Below are 19,534 nucleotides of genomic sequence, written 5' to 3'. Positions count from 1 at the left end.
TAAGTGCTTCCTGTATCTCAGTTATTTTGCCCTTCCCTCTTTAAAAGCCCAGCTGAGCTGAGTGTTCCGTTGTAAGGGACACACTGGAAATCTAAACCTGAGGACCTTGGCCTGTCTCTTTGCATATTACATTTGCATGGAATTTCCATGAGGCACATTAAAATGGCAGGTGGAGGATATTGGCCCCATAGATTCAAGCTCTGTTGCACTTTCCCCCCAGTTTCGTCAGGCTGCCTGTGTTGCAGAGAATCAGCTGTTAATTGGATCTCAATTTCCAGTTTATATTGTCTCTTGGGAACATGGGCTTAAGACAGTGGGTTCAATGCAGGGTAGAATCATATTTTTTGTGTACTTGGATAAAGAGAGCAGAGTGCAAAGATACACAAGTTGTCATCGAGTCTGGAGGTGTTTACATGCATATGTGCTGCTAGCTGTATATACTCCAGGGACTTCTAGGTGGCACAGAGAAATAATTTTAGCTGCTGTTTCACTTGCTGTGGAATCTAGGCTCTGTAAACGTGATAGTATAGATTCTAGGGTATGTTCCTCTTTAAACTGAATGAGCAGGATCCAGTTTGGGCCCACAGAAGTGTTCTTTAAAAGAAAACATTGTGGAGTATTCCCACATACTCCCTTCAAATCTGACAGGTAGTTATTTCTTGAATTTTACACTCAGGGATTTGTATCCAAATGCAGAACATTCTGTAAGTAGGGGCCATCATATTTTTTTTAAAAAACTGCATTTGTCCTTTTTGGTTCATCTTCAGAGTTTTGCACTCATATTTGCAAGCAAAGCTATTATATAATGACCTTTTTTGCTAGTTGACAGGAAAGTAAGAACAAGAGCCCCCTTCCCCCCACAACACACATACAAACATGATTTTTTAAAATGACTGTGATGCAACATTTGGGCACCACAGAAACACCTGGGACCTTCCAACTTTTGGATATGGAATGTGCTTGCTCTCCTGTTTCCTTATCTTCAATGATCAACAATACTAATCAGAAAAGTTTCAGCTAGAGAATTATTTTGAAAAATGTTTCCATCTCAATGTTTCGGGGAAGGAGGGGGATTGAAGCACAAAAATATCATGCATCCAGAGTGTTATTTTTAAAGAATCATAAAGTTGGAAGAGGCCATAGAGGGCATCTAGTCCAACCCCTGCTCAATGCAGGACCAGCCTGGAGCATCCCTGACGAGTGTTCATCCAGCTGCTGCTTGAAGACTGCCAGTGAAGGGGAGCTCACCACCTGCCTAGGCAGCTGATTCCACTCCTGAATTTTTCTTACTGTAAAACGTTTTTTCCAGATATCCAGTGTGTACCTTTCTGCCTGTAATTTAAACCTCTTATTGCAAGTTGTATCCTCTGCTACCAGCAGAAATAGCTCCCTGCCCTCCTCTAAGTGACAACCTTTCAAATACTAAAAAGACAGCAATCATGTCCCTGCTCAACCTCCTCTTCTCCAAACTGAACCTCAGCCTAGTCTGTCCATATCCTTTTCGAAGTGAGGCCTCCAGAACTGCACATAGTACACCAGGTGCGGCCTAACCAATGCCACGTACAGCAGGAATATGACATCTTGTGATTTGGACGTTGTGCCTCTATTGATACATCCCAAGACTGCATTCGCCTTTTTTGCAGCTGCATCACACTGACTGCTATTATTTAGTTTACAGTCCGCCCATACTCCCAATATCTTGTTTTCAGACACTGCTACCCAGATGTGTGTCACTACATCCAGTATACATGCTTCTCATTTTTGTTACTCAGATGTAAAACTACTTATCCTTGTTGAACTGCACCTTATTCACATCTGCTTACTTTTCTTCATTTTCAGTTTGGTGTAGATGTCCAAGAGACCAAAGTTAAGGACTTTTGACAGTCTACCTTGAATAGAGATAGAAATGTGCACTTAGATCTTCATCCTTGATCAGAACTCAGTATCATAACTCTGAGCAAGCCCAACCATGTATTTATATAGTCGCATTAGAATGTTTCCATGTCTATGACTTCTAGCAGCCTTTTAATGCATCCAGTCTATCTGTTGGCCCTGCACAGTAAGCAGAGATTTTACTCTGGGAAAATATCCCCCCCCCCCCCCCCGAATTGGTTTAAAACTTTGCAAAGTACTTGTATGGATCCCAATGTCACTTCCTGATGGGTCACTCGGTATTGAGAAGTTCCTACTGGCTGCTAGTGAAGAAAGAATTACTTTTGCAAAAGTCATAAGATATTCTATAGAGCTCACCTTAATAATTTCTAAACCCTTCCCAGCTGAATAAAGTCTTATAATGGAATAAAAATAAGATTTGCTTCCAGGCACTCTGAAGTACTTTGCCTCTTATCTACACTGATTATAGTGCGCGGTCACCTAGCTTGATTCAGGTCTGTTTCATGCATGGATGTTTATCAGAAAATACACTCCTAGTACTATCCTAAGCAGAGTTACAGCCTTCTAAGCCCACTGAGTTCTGTGGATCAGCTGGCACAAACGGTTTTGTTGCACTAGCTGAGATATGACTTTGGGGCCGTTTCCACATTCAGTACAGAAAAAAGAAGTCTAAATTGAACTTTTATTTTTATTTACTTAGCATTGGACACCAAGAGTATGAAAAGAACAAGAGATTTTTTAAAATTTTGTTTTTTTAAAAAAGTTTACATTCATCCCAACATATTTTTTACTTTATAGGTAAATTGCCAAATGCCCTGCTACCCAGAAATGCCAAATACGTAGGCCGATCTCTTCAGATTTTAGATCAGGGCCATAGCCAGGATTTCATGTTTGGGGAGGCCCACAGCAGGATTTGTTGTTTGGGGGGGCTACGTGGTTTGGTGTCCCTGGGCTCTTGGCACAGTAGGCTGCCTTGAGTTCCGCAAGCTAAACCACCCCCACCCCCTTTGCTCTGCATGCTGTGTTAGGGAAAGGGAGAGGAAAAAGCAAAAAGACCAGCAGCAATGCTACCACTTGTTCAGAGTGGCGGTTAGCAAAGGGGACAGATCAGGGGCCCACCAGTGGAGAGGCCATATTGTTGGAAGGGGAGTGGGGGTTGAAAGGATGGGCCTTCCCCCCCCAGGCCCCACTCTGTAGCTATGGGCCTGTCTTAGATGCTAAGCAGGGCCAACCCTGGCTAGTATTTGGATGGGAGACCACCAAGGAAGTCCAGGGTTGCTAAACAGAGGCAGGCAATGGCAAACCAGTTCTATTTGTCTCACCTTTAAAATCCCAAGGGTGTCGCCATAAGCTGGCTCCAACTTGATGGCAGTTCCCTCCACCAAACTGCTCAGTAGCTGACACTTTACAGTTATCATCATTATTTGTTTGTTTGTTTAGTGCCCTGCCCTATCCAATGAGTGGGCTCATGGCAGCTTACAATATAAAACCCATCAAGCAATAAAAACAAAAAAACGATGAATGGCGCAATAGTAATAAAGACCATCTTTAGTTGTACACAGTGCTTCTAGTCAGCACTACAAACAGCGGCCATTTCAGATTTATGGAAATAATGATATATATGCACACAATACAGGCATGTGAAAGAACGTTGGTATTATTTGGTACCCCTTAAAGCCTGGTGCCTTAGGCAACTACCAACTTTGCCTATACAGTTAGATTGTCCCTGCATAGAAGGGTGTAATTGTACTGTCAATCATCTAGAGATTGGCATCAGCACTGGTTCAGTGTATTCCATGCCCCTCCCCCTCTTGCCTCTGCCTCAACATCCCCCCTCCCCCGATACATTGTGCACCCTCCTGGCTCCCCATAGGGCTTTCTGCATTCTCCCAAGATTTTATCTTTCAGGAGTCTGAGTCTTGGTTTGATTATCGCAGGTGGTTACACGATTGAAATGATAGCCAAAGATATCAGATTAGGGGAGTTCTACCAGGTATGTTTGGTTTGCAATTCTGTTATTAAGAGGCTTAGATGGGGGAAGAGGGCATGCAGAATTAGCTGCTCTGGTTTCTGAGCAGAGATGGCAGTGGGCAGGATGGAAGGTCACTTGCTCCCCAAAAGTCTACCATCTCACTTCGCTTCATGGTAGCCTGATGAGCATGTGCCCATCACAGCCAGTATGTTGATATGATCTCAGATTACCTCAAGCAGAGCACTTTTCAGCACACCTCCCACAGTCACCTGCAATTATCAAATGCATATCAATCAAATGATATCAAATTATACTAGGATTGCCAAGTCCAATTCAAGAAATATCTGGGGACTTTGGGGGGTGGAGCCAGCAGACTTTGGGGGTTGAGCCAGGAGATATTGGGGCGGAGCCAGGAACAAGGGTGTGACAAGCATAATTGAACTCCAAGGGAGTTCTGGCCATCACATTTAAAGGGACAGCACACCTTTTTAAATGTCTTCCTTCCCTAGGAAATAATGAAGGATAGGGGCACCTTCTTTTGGGGCTCATAGAATGGGACCCCCTGGTCCAATCGTTTTGAAACTTGGGGGATACTTTGGGGAGAGGCACTAGATACTATACTGAAAATTTGGTGCCTCTGCCTCAAAAAACAGCTCCCCCAGAGCCCCTGAAACCTCCAGATCAATTCCCCATTATACCCTATGAGAATCGATCTTCACATAGGGAATAATGAAGTGCTCAGCAGATGTTTCCCTCCCCCCCACCCCGTTTCTGGCGACTCTGAAGCGACAGATTGGCATCTCTACTCACGAGTTGCTGCCAATTTCTTCAAGTAACACAGACACACCATCCCAAGAGGAAGCCTTTCAATCGGAGACTGAAACCTCCAAAGGCACATGGTCCTCTGGGGGGGGCTCCCCCCCCCGCAGGCCAGCTGACTGGGGGCAGGAAGGAGCCTGGGACAGCGAAAGAACCCCCGCTAGGACCTGGGGATTGGCAAGCCTAAACTATACATGTGCAGAATGCAGCAGCCCAGTTGTTGGCATTGAGGCCTATGCAGGCGTGGATGCATCCAGTGCTGTGCAAACTGCATTGGCTACCTCTTGAGTATCAGATTTATTTATTTATTTATTTATTTATTTGGGATTTATATCCCACCCTTCCCACGGATGGCTCAGGGCGGCTTCCAACAATTGATCAACATAAAATTTAAACAATTTCAGGTATAAAACAATTAAATATTTAAACAGTTAAAACAGAATATTTCAATTTACTGTAAACAGATGGCTGGCCAGTTACCTCAGTTGTCATTCTGGCTAGGTATAGGCTAGATCTGGTTCAAGGTGTTGGTCCTTACCTTTAAGGCCCTTTATGGCCAGGGGCCTGCATATCTTTGGGACCATCTCTCCCCATATGAATCCCCCTGGGTTCTGAGGTCTGCTATTCAACATCTTCTCATAGTCCCTGGTGCTAAGCATGCCCGGCTGGCTTCAATGAGGGCCAGGGCCTTTTTGTTCCAGGCTCCTACCTGCTGGAATGAGCTCCTGTTGGAGATCTGGACCTTGAAGGACTTTTTGAGGTTTTGCAGGGCCTGTAAAACAGAACTCATCTGCCAGGCTTTTAATTAATCCAGCGGGCGTCCTTTGAAAGTCATCCCTTCCCCCAGCATTTCACCATTGTAGTGTTATGTCATACTTTTAGTCAGGCCTCGGATTCAGTGGGAGCTCACAGGAGCACAGCTCTTAAACCTTTCTGAGAGTTCCACCTCCTCCTTCTGAGAGTTCCACCTTCTTGTCCATTGAATAGTATTACAGCTGCATAACAATTCTGGGATGAGCTCCACCACCTATTTTTCTACAAAACGACCCCTACTGTTATCAGCCACATGCTGCTGGGTAGCTTTGCCACCTATGTCTGTAAGACTGTTTATTGTGCTGCTCCTGATTTTGTAATGCCTGTTTTTATGATATTATTTTAACTCTGTTTGATTTTACTGTTGTAAGCCACCCTGAGCCTGCTTGCGGGATAGGACGGAATATAAATCCAAAAATTAAATAAAATTAAAATTAAATTAATCAAGCTGAATGTGCACCCTTCCTAGTGAAAAGCAATGTGCTTGAGGTGACTTGGGGTTTTTTTCTGCTATGCTGCATCTCCAGTGGCCAATTAAACACCCACATTCCATCACTAGTTGTACCTTGAACCCCGCCCAAGTCCTTGACAAATTGAAGATGGAGTTTAAAAAATAATGTTTCTGTAGGTCAGATGGCAGGATGCCCACAGATTCTTTAAAAACCTTGCCTTCCAGAATTTATTTTGGATTGCTGCAGATGTGTGGATAAGTTTGTCTTGGAAGGTTAGCTTGGCTGACTAGATGAATCAAAAGATAAATATGTTCTTTGGGATATAGGGAAAACTTCTGCTTCCCAGGGAAAGATAAATATTCTTAGTCCACCTAACTGAGTTTTCCTTTCCTGACAGTGGCCAGCCAGATGCCTCTAAAAATGCAATGATGTTCCCTGTTATTATTTCTCCCTTGAACTTGGTATTTGAAAGTGCAGTTTGCTGCTTTTGTACACAGAGACTTCATTCCATCCATGTGGCTTAGCAGCAGTGATATCTCTGTTATGAATTTTTCTAAACTTATGTAGAGACCACGTTTCTGCCTCCACGCTTTGGGATGTGAATTCCCTAAGTCAATTATGTGAATAGATCCAGGTGAGCAGCCATATTGGTCTGAAGCGATAGAACAAAGTTGTAGTCCAGTAACATCTTTAAGACCAACAAAGTGTGCATATGCATGGAAGCTTACATTCTGTGTAAAATTTAGTTGGTCAACTGAACTTTGTTCAATTATGCGAAGCATTTCATTGTCTTCAGAAGGCACTGCCAATCACCTGCAGTGGGTGACATGAAGGTCTAGTAGTACTTCCTTCTCTTCAAACCATTTGAAAATTTCTAAAACCCTTTCCTCTCTCATGCCACCTCACTCCTCTTCAGTTGTTTGTGGTGCATCAAATGAGAGGGCAAAACTACATAGCAGGAGTCTTGTATCTAGTGGGCTGTAATCTATGAATGTTTATGCTAAACATTCTAATTCTTTCCCGCTCTTATCAAATATGGCATACAGAGTTCTCCTTACCTGTTTATTTTCATAGCAACACTATGAGAGGGATTAGGCAAAGAGGGTATAAGTGGCCCAAGGTCACCCACCTGCTACTGAGTGAAGGGCATGAACTTGGGTTTCTCTGTTCTGATGCTTTTAACTATAATGCACACTAGACCTGCCACACATGGTGTTGCCACTTTTCTCCTGGGTCCTATTCCTGTGCCCTTTAAAGAGCAGCCTTCTATACAAAAATAGAAAAAATAAAGGTTTTCCTGAGTGGAAAGGGATGGATGTCACAATCTATATTTATTTAATCCTAGATCAGGTCTGGATATGGGACCCACTGCAGACCCTTTTAATACCTGGGAAAATTCCATAAAGCATAAACCTATTGTTTGTGGCTTTCCCCCAGCATTCTGTGGGAACATCTGTGACTAACCCAACCCCTCAGTGGTGGGGGTGGGAAACTGACTGCTTCTATTCTCCTGGATTTGGAAGACCTGGGAGAGCAGGTCTGCTTTGGTTTACTCGCTGTCCTGTTTCTCTTTTGTAGGATGTATGTGTCTTCAGTACAGAAGAACAGTCCAGAACATGTTAGGGTTGCCAACCTCCAGGTGGTGCAAACCAAATGGGAAGAACACAGTAAAGTTGAGAAAGAACTGCTAATGCCATTGAGAGAAACTGACTAACTGCATGCATACTTTTTGAGCATTGGTTCCCGATATTATGAAGTAATTTGGTCAGACAAAGGTTGATGCTAAAACACGGGGCTTTAACCTAGAAAACATGTTATCACCAAATCAGCAATACTTCATCATCAATACTTTGTTTTATGCTTGTCGAGTCTTTACTTCATTGCACAGTATCAAGCATGGAAGTTTCAGATAATCAAGTAATTGTTTAATACAAAGTCTCAGTTTATTGATAATCCATTGTTGCTTCAAGGTGGAACACCTTGAAAGTGATACAAAATACTGTAAGGCATGAAGCTTTAAGGGTTACATCAAAGCACATAGGAGTGATAGTTCAAAGACATAACAAGGACGTGTGAATTACTACAAATATGCAACTTGCTATCTATGCGGTTAAAACTTCCCTCGGTCTCAGGCATTCTTATTACAGTTGATGGTTACAGCGTGGAAACCTTTCAGGAAGGCTCCTCCTGTCAAAGCCTGGCATTCCTACATTTGTTACTCCAAAGGTGGGAAAGGAAAAGGGAGGTGAGAACAAAAGGAACTTTGATACGCAATTACATGGGAACCTATTCTACAAGAAAGAGCAAGACTTAGAATTTAATACTGAGTATAAACCATATGCTTGACACACAGCATCATCATCTTTGTACAGCAACATTGGTACTTTTTCAGAGAGGTTTCCGCACCTACAAGGACACTTCACTCACTGGAATTTTCCGTCCTTGGTGGACTCTCGACCGTGACTTATACTTTATCATTGTTTCATTGTATCTTTGCCTTCTTTGTGTGAGCATCTATATGAATCTGTGTGAATATATGCTTGGTGCTTTAAATTGCATGGTATTTGGAGAACTGATTAGTAAGTAAATTGTTTTTCTCTGCATCAAGCTGTTGTAATGTCTGAAGTGTTTATGAGAATTTAGTACTATTGATTGTTTGTTACGTGTATTTCCAGAATCTCAACCTCCAGGTGATGGCTGGAGACTTCCTGGAATTACAAGTAATCTCCAGGTGACACAGATCAGTTCACCTGTAGAAAATGGTCACTTTGGAAGTGACATCCCTCCCCTTCCCAAACTTCACCCTCCTCAGTCTCTACCCCAAAAATTTCCAGGTATATCCCAACTTGGAGCTGGCAACCCTACCCTCCACCTGCAGTTGGAAGTGGTCTTTGGCCACTCAGCCTTCTCATACTTCATTCTCCTGCGCTTGCGAATCAGATTAAGATTGCTTTAAACCAAATTGTCTGTGAGGGCAGCAATTCCATGGCCTCAAACATCAGACCTGTCCTCCATTTACAAGAGTCACCAACCTCCATGTGAGGGCTGAAGTTCTCCTAGAATACAACTGCTCTCCAAACTACAGAGATACATCCATTTTCCTTGGGAGTAAATGGCGGCTTTGGAGGACGTGGACCCTACAGAATCACATCCCTTCCCCCCCCCCCAAAAAAAATTTCTCCAGGCATTGCCCCTAATCTCCAGGTTTTGACTAAACCAAAGCTGGCAACGCAAACAGTGAGGAAGGTGAGATTAAAGTGCCACAAGGGAACATTGGGGGTGGGTGGGTTTGGGGAGACTGTTTCTCCTCCCACCCCACCCCCTCCTTCACATGATCTGTCCCTTTTCTCCATGAGGCTCCAATAAAAGTGCCATGAACTGGGAAGAGATTCTGGGAGGAAAAGCCCTAGCTGGGAACAGAGTTCAGGACTCCCTACCCATCTGTCTGGCCCTTTAAATCACAACCCACCTCCCTGAATTATACATGACTGGGGTGGATCTGTGTTTAAGGATGCAAATACAGCTTTCACTGGGGGAATGAAAACCACCTGGGCCGGTCTGTGGCTGCCAAACTGTGGAAACACTAAAGGGGGAGGGAAGCAGAAAGAAAGAGAGACTGAAAGGAAGAAATGGGGAACAGAGAGAGAGAGAGAGAAACTAAACTTAGACATAACTTATCTGAAGTCAAGAGTGAGCAGTGAGGCAATGAAGGTTGCAGAAGACACCAATGTATCCAGGATGATGAAACCCCAAACAGACAGACACTTATTTGTTTTAACCAAAAGGAGCCTCATGTGGGGGAAGGAGAAGCTGCTTAACCCTTCACTCTCTGCTGCTATTTTTCCAATCAAAATCGAACCCCCCTCCAAATAATTTTCTCCTCATGAAGATAGAGCCTGGAGAATGAGAAGTCAATTCAGACCATTTGGATAGCCTGAGATGAGGGGATTCTGCATGAAAAGAGGCTGGCACGGAAACATGGGAAAGCTAACACACTTTTCCAGCGTTGCTCCTCCTCAAAACTGCAGCCTCAAGCTGCTCAGTTCAGGTTGCCAATTGCCTGGAGAAGTAAATGTCCTGCCTCTTAAATAGATATTATTTACCAGATGATGTTACCTACCTCCACACCATGATGAACTTAAGCTGCCTGTTGCCACACATTAAGCCTCTATGGAAGAGACAGGACATTTTTTTCCAGACCTGATGGTAACCCTACTCCTCACAGGCATCCCACATTGTGATTCTGTGGTAAAAGGTATCAAGAGCCAGTTTGGTGTAGTGGTTAAGAGCTGTGGACTTTAATCTGGAGAACCAAGTTTGATCCCTCACTCCTCTTCAGCATGAAGCCAGCTGGTTGATCTTTGGCCAGCTTCTCTCTGTTTTCACAAAAGCTGCCCTGGAGCTGCAAGTTGGTGCGCTGCTTTTCCGCAGCAAGTGAGGTCCTCTTACAAGCAGTTTCTGCTTGCCACGGAAAAGCAGCATGCCAACTTGCAGCTCCAGGCAGCTTGTGTGAAAACAGAGAAGCGGGCAAAACAGGGCAAAAGGCTTCTTCATGAAGAACAAGCCCTAGTGCGAAATCGGTCACAGTTCTGTCAGTGTTCTCTCAGCCCCACCTATTTCACAGGGTGTCTGTTCTGCGGAGAGGAAGGAAAGGCAATAATAAGCCATTCAGAGAGAAGGGTGTGTTATATATTAGATCCAATTTCTTCTTCTAAAAACTGGAAGGCAGAGGAGAGAAATACAACACACCTTGTATGTCAACTCTCCCATGCAGACTTCTAGTTGTCTTGTTGTTTGTAACCAGTATACCATAGTTCATTAGCTTTTGGTTCTGTGCTTGAGGCCCAACCTCAGTAACTTTCCATTCACAGGCCAAATTTGGAAAGTATGCAGAAAGGTTAAACTGATCTTATCAAACCCTCACCCATTTCTTCGGAGAGAATGTTAACATCTCAGCGGCTATGAGGATTAGTACAACTTTCATGGTGAAAAATACAATTGCCAAAAAAAGGAGGAAAGCTTGTGCAGCTGTGTAGATCCATGCAAAATCCCAAAACAAGACTGAAATCTGTGTCAAGACCAACCTAACCGACCCAAAACATTGTGCAACCTCTGTGTTGGTTTGGTTGATCCTAATATAAGGTATATGGATTTTGTTTTTGTTTTTAAACAAAGCAGGGGAGAAAAACCTGGCCTAGGCAGCTTGCTTTCTTTGGGGTCAGACGCTAAAAAAGCAAGACTCTGTTTGCTTCCCCCTCCCCAGTCCTTGGCCAAGTTCTTTCTTTCTTTCTTTCTTTCTTTCTTTCTTTCTTTCTTTCTTTCTTTCTTTCTTTCTTTCTTTCTTTCTTTCTTTCTTTCTTTCTTTCTTTCTTTCTTTCTTTCTTTCTTTCTTTCTTTCTTTCTTTCTTTCTTTGCTGGGCCTCTTGGATGAACAGGCTGGCTTCCACTTGCACACTGGGTGGAAAACACTGGGTCCTAAATGCAGATTTGGAGAACGCTGGTTGCCTCTGTTCCAGGTCAAAAATTGCTGAGCTTTCCCCTGTCCTCAAGGACTCTCCAGACTCTTTGGCCTTCTTCACCTGTCCTGAAGGCTGCACCAGATTTGCTATATCTTCTGCCTCTTGAATCCCCAAACCGCTGAGATCTCTTGGTCTCAACTTCTGGTCTGAAGCTGTACCAGCCATAAGGTTGCCAGCTCTAGGTTAGGAAACACCTGGCAATTTGGGGAGGATGGAGCCAAGAGAGGGACCTCAACAGTGTATAATGTCATAGAGTCCACCCTCCAAAGCAACCACTAATCTCTGTTGTCTGGAGATCAGCCCAGCCCGCCCCCCACTCCCACACCGAGATTGGCAACCCCAGTATCAGACTGGCTACATTCTCTGTCCTTGGAGCTGAAAGCCTTCTTGCACTTCCCCACTACCAGAATGTTTGATTTCCAGTCCTGGCCAACTGATTTCCAACTTTCCAACAAACTAAATTTGCAACTGGATCATTCTGTGTGTTGTATTTGGGACTGTTTAAGGCAATTGATTTCCAGCTCTATCATCTAGGACCATGGTGGGATGATATTCATGGGTGATCTCCTGAGACGGTTGCTTAGGAAAACATCCAAATGGCTTTCTTGGCCTGCTCTAAGCCTAGTAAGTTTGAATTCTTCTACAGCTGTCTCTGATGCTGAGTCTTACAATTGTTGTAAATCCTTAATGTTAGAAGTGCATTAAGATATTCAGGTTATTGATATTTTTTTATGTATCAATTATGTGTTGAGAGTTGGCATGTTAGAACATTGGACAATACCTGGTTTCAACTCCTCACATAAAGCTCCGTGGATGACTTGGATCAGTGGTCCTCCCAGCCAACCTCACAGGGTTGTTGTGAGGATAAATTAGAACAAAGGAGAATCATGGATGCCACCTGGAGCTTCTTGGAGGAATGATGGGATAGAAACATGATAAATTTGATTTTTCTTTGGGAGTGACACAGAGAACAGGAGCTTAGAAGGAGCAAGGCTCATGTCTTTCCAGGAAAACCACTCCCTTAGTAGCAACTAAGGTTTGGATGCTGAGGTGCAGGTTAAGGATGTTTCAGGTTTTAAATTGCCCTGCTCCTCCTGTGCCTTTAGCTTGTGCCTAGGATTGGAAACCTCAAGGTGGTACCTGGAGATCTCCAGGGACTACAGCCAATCTCCAGACAACAGATCAGTTCACTTGGAGAAAATGGTCACTTTGGAAGGTGGGCTCCATGACATTGTACCCCATTGAAGTCCCTTCCTTCCCTATACCCTGCTATCCTCAGCATCCACCCCCAAAATCTCCAGGTACCTCGCAACCTAGCGCTGACAACCCTAAGCTGTCCCCAAATCAGGTTTTACCATAGAGATGTTGGAGATTGCTCCTAGAGGGATAGACAGTGCAGAGGAGTGGGGGGGGGGGGGAGAAGGAACAGTCTGACTGAGTTCAAACCGCTGATTACAAAACAAAAAGATCATCTATTAATCAGGGCTTTTTTGCAGGAAAAAACAGCAGGAACTCATTTGCATGTTAGGCCACACCCCTGACACAACTATTGTTTTTGCGCGAGGCTTTTTTGCAGGAGAGCCCAGCAGGAACTCATTTACATATTAGGCCACACCCAACACCAAGCCAGCCGGAAACTGTGTTCCTCTGCATTCCTGCTAAAAAAAAAAGCCCTGTCTATTATGAATTCGCAAGTTATTACTTCAGTTAGAAACTGAAGAACAAGTGAAAAAGTATTAGAAACAGAAGCATAAGTGAAAAAGTATATGATTGATTGGATGTAAAATTTCAGAGAGCAAATACCAATGCACCAATGGGAACAGTTATGGGAAAAATAAATTAAGCTTATGACCAGCCAGGCGTTAAGGGAAAACTGGTATAAAATGTTCTTCAGATGGTATATAACTACAAAGAATACTGAGAAAGTAGATAAAATTACAAAGGAAAATGCTGGAAATGCCAAGATATAGATGGAACCTTTTACCACGTTTGACGGCCTTGTAAAAAACAAAAAGATACTAGAAAGAAATACATGGAAAAATGCAGAACATATTAAAATTTAAATTCTTTATGGAAGCTAAGCACATGCTATTAGGAATGCTGCGCAACAAATTACCAAAATGGTGACGGCGGCTAGAATAATATATGCAGCAAAATGGAAATCAGACATCTGTCCAAGTTTAGAAGAATGGGAAAATATACCTGCCGATTAGGCAGTAATGGCAAAATAACCTATTTGAGAAATCCATAAAATTTCAAAATTTGAGGAGAAATTGAGTGTTTCTTACACAAGCAAATTTAGAATGAGAAATAGTTTTTAAAATTGTTTATAAATGCAATGCATATAAATGTATTACTGTGCAGAAATAGAAAGAGAACAAGTTTTTAATATAAATGTACGAGGAAGTGGATTTTGAACAAAAATATGTAGTGGAAAGGACAGGATTACAGGAGTGAAGCCGGTTTGCGCCCGGATGGGAGACCTCTCGGTACTCCCCCATCAAACCGCCTTGAGTTTCGCTAAGCGAGAAATGCAGGGTACAGATGTGAATACTATTAATAACAACTCGAGCCGATTCAGTAAGGCGGTCGTTTGAAGTCGCGGCCGGGTGTCGCCGTTGGCCAGTAGAGGGCTCTGGCATTGCTGCGAGGCTTCTTTCTTTGTTTGTAGGGTCAGCCTTTAGGATTGAGTTTCCTGGGTCAGAGGTAGCTGCTGCAAGCTGCCGCCGCCGCCTCCCCCCTTCTTCTTCCATTGTGGAGGGGGAAGCCCGCGCTCGACACCGGCTGCTCTCCAGGCGAAGGGGAAAGATCTCCGTCCGGGAATGGTTCTCTAGCAGCCTTCAATGACTTGGGGAGGCGGGGGAAGGGGCTGATCCAAGTAAGGGGGGTTCGCCTCTTCCGACCACTAAGCTCCGAGGCAAAGAAGGGGCTGCATTAGCTGCACAAAGGCGCCCTTTTCCCCTCCTCCCCACCCACCCGCCCCTATTTTGGGTCGCCACCGGACAGGCGATTCGGCCGCAAGCTGCCTTTGCTGATCCGCATGAGCTCTGGCTGCCTTGATCGTCAGGTAGGGATGAGCAACCACCCCCACCCCCCGGAATTGCAACACGAGAGACAAGCTTGGCCCACTGTGGGTGCAGAAAGCACCGGTTTTTGTGCACGTTTAGATTTGCTCCTTTTGTATCTCGCCGTTCCGGCGGAACCATTCGGGGGGGAGAAGAATGGCTCCGGATTGCGGGGCTAGGAACCGGATTGCTCCTTGCCGGCCGCCTCTGGCCTGGCGCATCGTTCTGGGCTCTCGCTCTGTGCCTGTGCTGCAGCCGTAATCCGCATGCTGTGGGTGGCAGATCTCTCGTCCGTGGGGGGGTGGGGCGGGTTAGATGGGAACCTTTGCACATGTGGCATGCTGAGGAAGGGTGGCTCTGAGCATGTGCAGAGGGCCTTTCCCTCCCACCCCGGCCCTCCTGGGACATCACCCTTTGGACTTAGGGCTCCATTCCCGGGGCACAAAATACATGCAAACGGTGCCCAATTATCAGAATGCACGCAGGCCCTTGACATTGCAGCAGCAGCTTGTGGTAGGTACTGACGTGTATATCATTTGTAAATAATCCTGTTGGTTTGCAGTTTTGTTCGTGCGAAAGGGCCCTGGGTAAGCAAAGCGACTCTCAAGAGTTTGCCCCAGGGGGCCTGCAGGAAGACTGGTTTTCTCTTCTTAGAGTGGAACTACCTGGAAAGAAGCCTGAGGCTGGGTGTGGGTGACAGTTAATCTTGAAGAATCTCTGGTTTTCAGGAGCTTGAAGGGTTGCAAAATCAACCTTTCACAACATTGAGGCCTGCTCCTTATATAGCCAAACAGTGGAGCAGCAACTGACAGCCTGAGAGCTCAATCCAGCCCCATCAGTTGTCTGCTTCTCTCTTCAGGAAGCATTGGGGCTATGGCAGTGGGAAGAAAGGCATGCAGCTTCCTTTGGACCCTTTCAGAGGATGCTGCTGTGTATTCTCAGGTTTGCATCTGAAACAATGACGGACTCTGGCACATGATGCTTTTGGCTTCTGTGGCCGCGCTGTGTGAGGCTGGGTGTAGGCCATTTCCAGACATTTTCTGTGATAGGTGCAAAGGAGTTTAGAAGTACAGCCCAACTTGGCAGGCCACACCCCTTGCCAACAAGAAGGACTAGAAACTTGCTCTTTAAAAAAGAATGAAAAACCTCCTTAGTATTCTTAGGCCGCTGAATGCTGCAAGCAGTACTGTTTGGCAGCGTTTTGATCATTTCTGTCCTTGTAACATACACAAAACCCAGAAAGCAGGGCAGTGGTAGGCAGAGCTGTAGAGACTTTCACTCTTACGATTTTGTGCTAAATGCTCCCATCTTGGCAGAAACAGCTGGTCTGTATTCCTAGTGTAATCTGGAACAACTGGCCTACACACACAGTTTTTTGCCAGTCTCTGGTTGAGGGCTACTTCCTTAGGGGGAGGTATTTGTGAATTTCCTGCATTGTGCAGGGGGTTGGACTAGATGGCCCTAGGGGTACCTTCCAACTCTATGATTCCTGCATCACTTTTTCTTCTGTTGCATCTTTGAAGTAGGGAAACAAGTAAAAATAATGGAAACATCCAGAAGTGACACTGACACTTAGAACTTGCCATAATTTCCATGTATCAGGTTAACTGCAGAAGTTGTAAATTTAAAGTTGGATGAAGATGCTGGCATGATGATGTCAATTAATGTTTTTTGAGAATTGTCCTTCCCCACTTTAAAAAAGCAATGTGGTTGGTTTCCTGCTAGGTAAAAAGAAGTAACAAAATGAGCCACATGGAAGAGAACTTTAGCCCAGAGGAGGCTCGATCACAGCTCGTGACCAAACGTAAACTCCTTAAGATGTTAAGCTTAAGTCCTGGACACAGTCAGTCTCGTGGAGCTGAAGTGAGGGAGAAGAAAATTCCATCAATGACGTGGCCAGTGAAACCCGTTCAGACCATCAAGAAACGCAAAGTCTTTTTGGTTCATCGGGGGACTCAGACAGAAGAGATCCCTGACATTTGCATTGAGTGCGGGAAAGTCTTCATCCAGAACTCCAGCCTTGTTAGTCAGTGGCCAGTGCAGCCGGAGGATAAGCCACACAAGTGCTCTGAATGTGGGAAAAGCTTTACAGTCCGCTCCAGCCTGAACCGGCACCAGAGAATCCACACAGGGGAGAAGCCTTATATATGTCTCGACTGTGGCAAACGGTTCAATGACAAATCCAACCTCACCCAGCACCAGCGAATCCACACAGGCGAGAAGCCCTACGAGTGTATCGACTGTGGCAAAAGTTACAGCCGCAGCTCGCACAAGAAGAAACACCTGAAGGACTCAGTGGAAGAACAAATGGAGACTTGCGCCTCAGGGGAGGATGGCGCCGACGCTAGCAGTGGTGGTGGTGAGAAACCGAAACCAAAGCAGAAGCCGGAGGTGCTGAATACCTGCACAGAATGTTTGCGGAGCTTCAGTCACAATGCCGACCTTATCAAACACATGCGCATCCACACAGGGGAGAAGCCCTATAAGTGCAACATCTGTGAGAAAAGCTTCAATGTCAGCTCCAACCTCTTCAGACACCAGAGAATCCACACGGGCGAGAAGCCATACGTATGCTCTGAGTGTGGGAATTGCTTCACTGACAAATCCACCCTGGTTCAGCACCACCGGATCCACACTGGAGAGAAGCCTTATGCGTGCCGGTTTTGTGGCAAATGTTTCAGTCACAGTTCCCACCACAAGAGACACGAGAAGATTCACAACAGAGAAAATCCCTTGTTTGCTTATCCCGTCCCATTGTTTTAACAGGTTGTTCTCATGGTGTGGGAGGGAGCAGGGGGCGGGTGAGGGACTGTACGCCTCGAGGAGCTTACTGTTTTGAAGGATGCAGAAACTACCAGTCTGATTGATAGGAGACCACCAAAAGACTCATCCATGACTCAGTAGAACTACTGGATGTCAGTGTGTTACGTCTACACTATCTTTAATGAGTTCAACACATTGTGAGTCCAGAGGCATCTTTAAGACCAACAAAAGTTTATTCAGGGTATGAGCTTTTGTGTGCAGGAAATGTGCCTGCACATAAAAGCTGATATCTTGAATAAACTGTTGTTGATCTTAAAGATGCCACTGGATAAACTTTGTTCTGCTGCTTCAGACCAACACAGCTGTCCACCTGGATCTAGCTGTAATGAATTCAGAATGTGCTTTATGGTCCAGTGAATGCTCAGCATTTAACAAGCATCGGCATTCACAATCAAATGTCAGTTACCCTAGCTGAATAGTATGAATGTTTGAAAACCTTTGAGGTTTGTGCCCCTGATTGCTGACAGGCCCATCAAGGAGATGGCCAGCATTCATTGGCTGAATTTTGGCATGTGCTGACATTCACATGCGAATATCAACCTTCACCAAAGTATATGACATATCCAATATTTCCAAATAGTTCCTTGAATGGAATATTGTGAGAACCTGAGAATGTTGTCTTAAAACATTTAGGTTTTCATCCAAGTCCTGTAGAATAATGTATTGATATTCGGTTATTGCACTGAGTTGTGGGTGAGCCGTCTGCTGGTTCTGCTCCAGGGTATTTTGGTTTGTTAGACCTCTGTTTTTCTTTCTGGCTCTTCTGACTACCTACACAAACAAGGCTGCAGGTCTCTCTCTGAGAAAAAGACTCCCAATCTCTATGCAAAGACTCTCATATGATGGAGAACCTGCCCACTTTCCTTAGGAGATAGCGCTAGTACTAAATTAATCTCAGTAGCCTTATGCTTTGGGGCTTAACTTTAGGATGGTAGCTCCCAGCCATTGGATCATGGTATATTAATTGTCTGATAAATTAGAGGAAAAAGAGTCCACGTTTGGTAGAAATCCGTGCGCCACATAGGTTTCTACAGAAAATTCACCTTACAGATGTCTCTTTGGTAAGCTAGATAGGTTGAATTCTCTTGTGGCCTCCACAAAAGGCATGTTTTTGAGACCCGGGAACTGTGCATTTTTTTTCCTGCCCTTTGCTGCACTTTTCCAGCAGCATGGCTAGTAAAAATGGACATTGGAGCCAGAAGAGCTATGTTATCTTATAGCAACAGGAAGACAGATTGTGCTTCTGTCACTTTAGAGACGGAGTGGTTATTATGGCCTGGGATTTCAAAAGCAACAGATGCCATCATGTGCTAACACAGTGGACTGAGAAGGTGGATGGTGTGTGTGTCTCTGTAAAGTATATAAAAATATATATATATATATGTACACACGCACACGTTAAAAGCCAAATTAACAACATCAAAACTGAAGCTAACACAACCTGCCCAGATTACTGGATCACCAAACTTTTATGAAAACAAAGCCTAGTGAAACAGAGGACAGTTTACCTTTTGTAGTGAGTAAAGCACCCAGAATCCTTATTTGGTTCCTGAGAAATGGTATCAGATTTGTTAATGAGTTTGTGTTCTTTTAGAAGTTGTTTTTTATTTAAGAATTGCAGCCCCTACGGACCAAGAGAGAGTGTTCAGAAAGACTGTGACAGTCACTCATTGGTTTCTGTATCCTCCCCCCACCCCCCGCCCCGGTGTCATCTGGTTTATGTCTAGAAGTGTTAGTGGTCCCTCCAGCCAGATTGGAGGGGGGGAAATTTAATTTGAATCTCAGCTTAGCTGTGGACCCAGTGGGCAAAGTCACTGCCTTTGTTCCTCTGCCCTTTTTAAAAACAGGAGTGCTGGTGGTCTCCTTAGCTGGGTAGTTGTGCTGAACTGTTGAAATAAGGCAGTGTTGTTACCCACCCTGAGCATTAGAAGCAAGGTGGGCCTGCGAATTTAGATCTAACAGAGGTAGCCTGAAATGGAAACTATGAAAATAACACAATGGGAAGAAATTGGAATTAGCTGTCCATAGAAGACTGTTGTTTGCTATATCTAAGTAATTTTTGTGGTTAGCTTTTATCCTTTTCTGTAGGCATCCTTTATGAAAATGTTTGTCATTAATAGAGTGTCTGATAGAAAATCTAACCTTGACTCTTTTGGCATATTATAGCAGTTGATTCTA

The 19,534-nt window shown here is 44.4% G+C and overlaps 1 protein-coding gene across 1 annotated transcript; it reads left to right on the top strand.

The window, feature by feature from the left end:
* The first annotated feature begins 14,408 nt into the window (after nucleotides 1-14,408).
* Nucleotides 14,409-17,481, top strand: LOC132572379 (zinc finger protein OZF-like). The gene is made up of 2 exons (XM_060239315.1): nucleotides 14,409-14,535; nucleotides 16,259-17,481. Exons 1-2 carry the CDS (start codon nucleotides 14,509-14,511, stop codon nucleotides 17,294-17,296), a joined length of 1,065 nt encoding a protein of 354 aa, XP_060095298.1. The 5' UTR covers nucleotides 14,409-14,508; the 3' UTR covers nucleotides 17,297-17,481.
* The last annotated feature ends 2,053 nt before the right edge of the window (nucleotides 17,482-19,534 follow it).

This window comes from Heteronotia binoei, chromosome 5, assembly GCF_032191835.1.
Source record: "Heteronotia binoei isolate CCM8104 ecotype False Entrance Well chromosome 5, APGP_CSIRO_Hbin_v1, whole genome shotgun sequence".
Lineage (NCBI taxonomy): Eukaryota > Metazoa > Chordata > Lepidosauria > Squamata > Gekkonidae > Heteronotia > Heteronotia binoei.
Note: the sequence above shows the minus strand (reverse complement) of the source record. Positions and strands in the feature narration are given on the sequence as shown.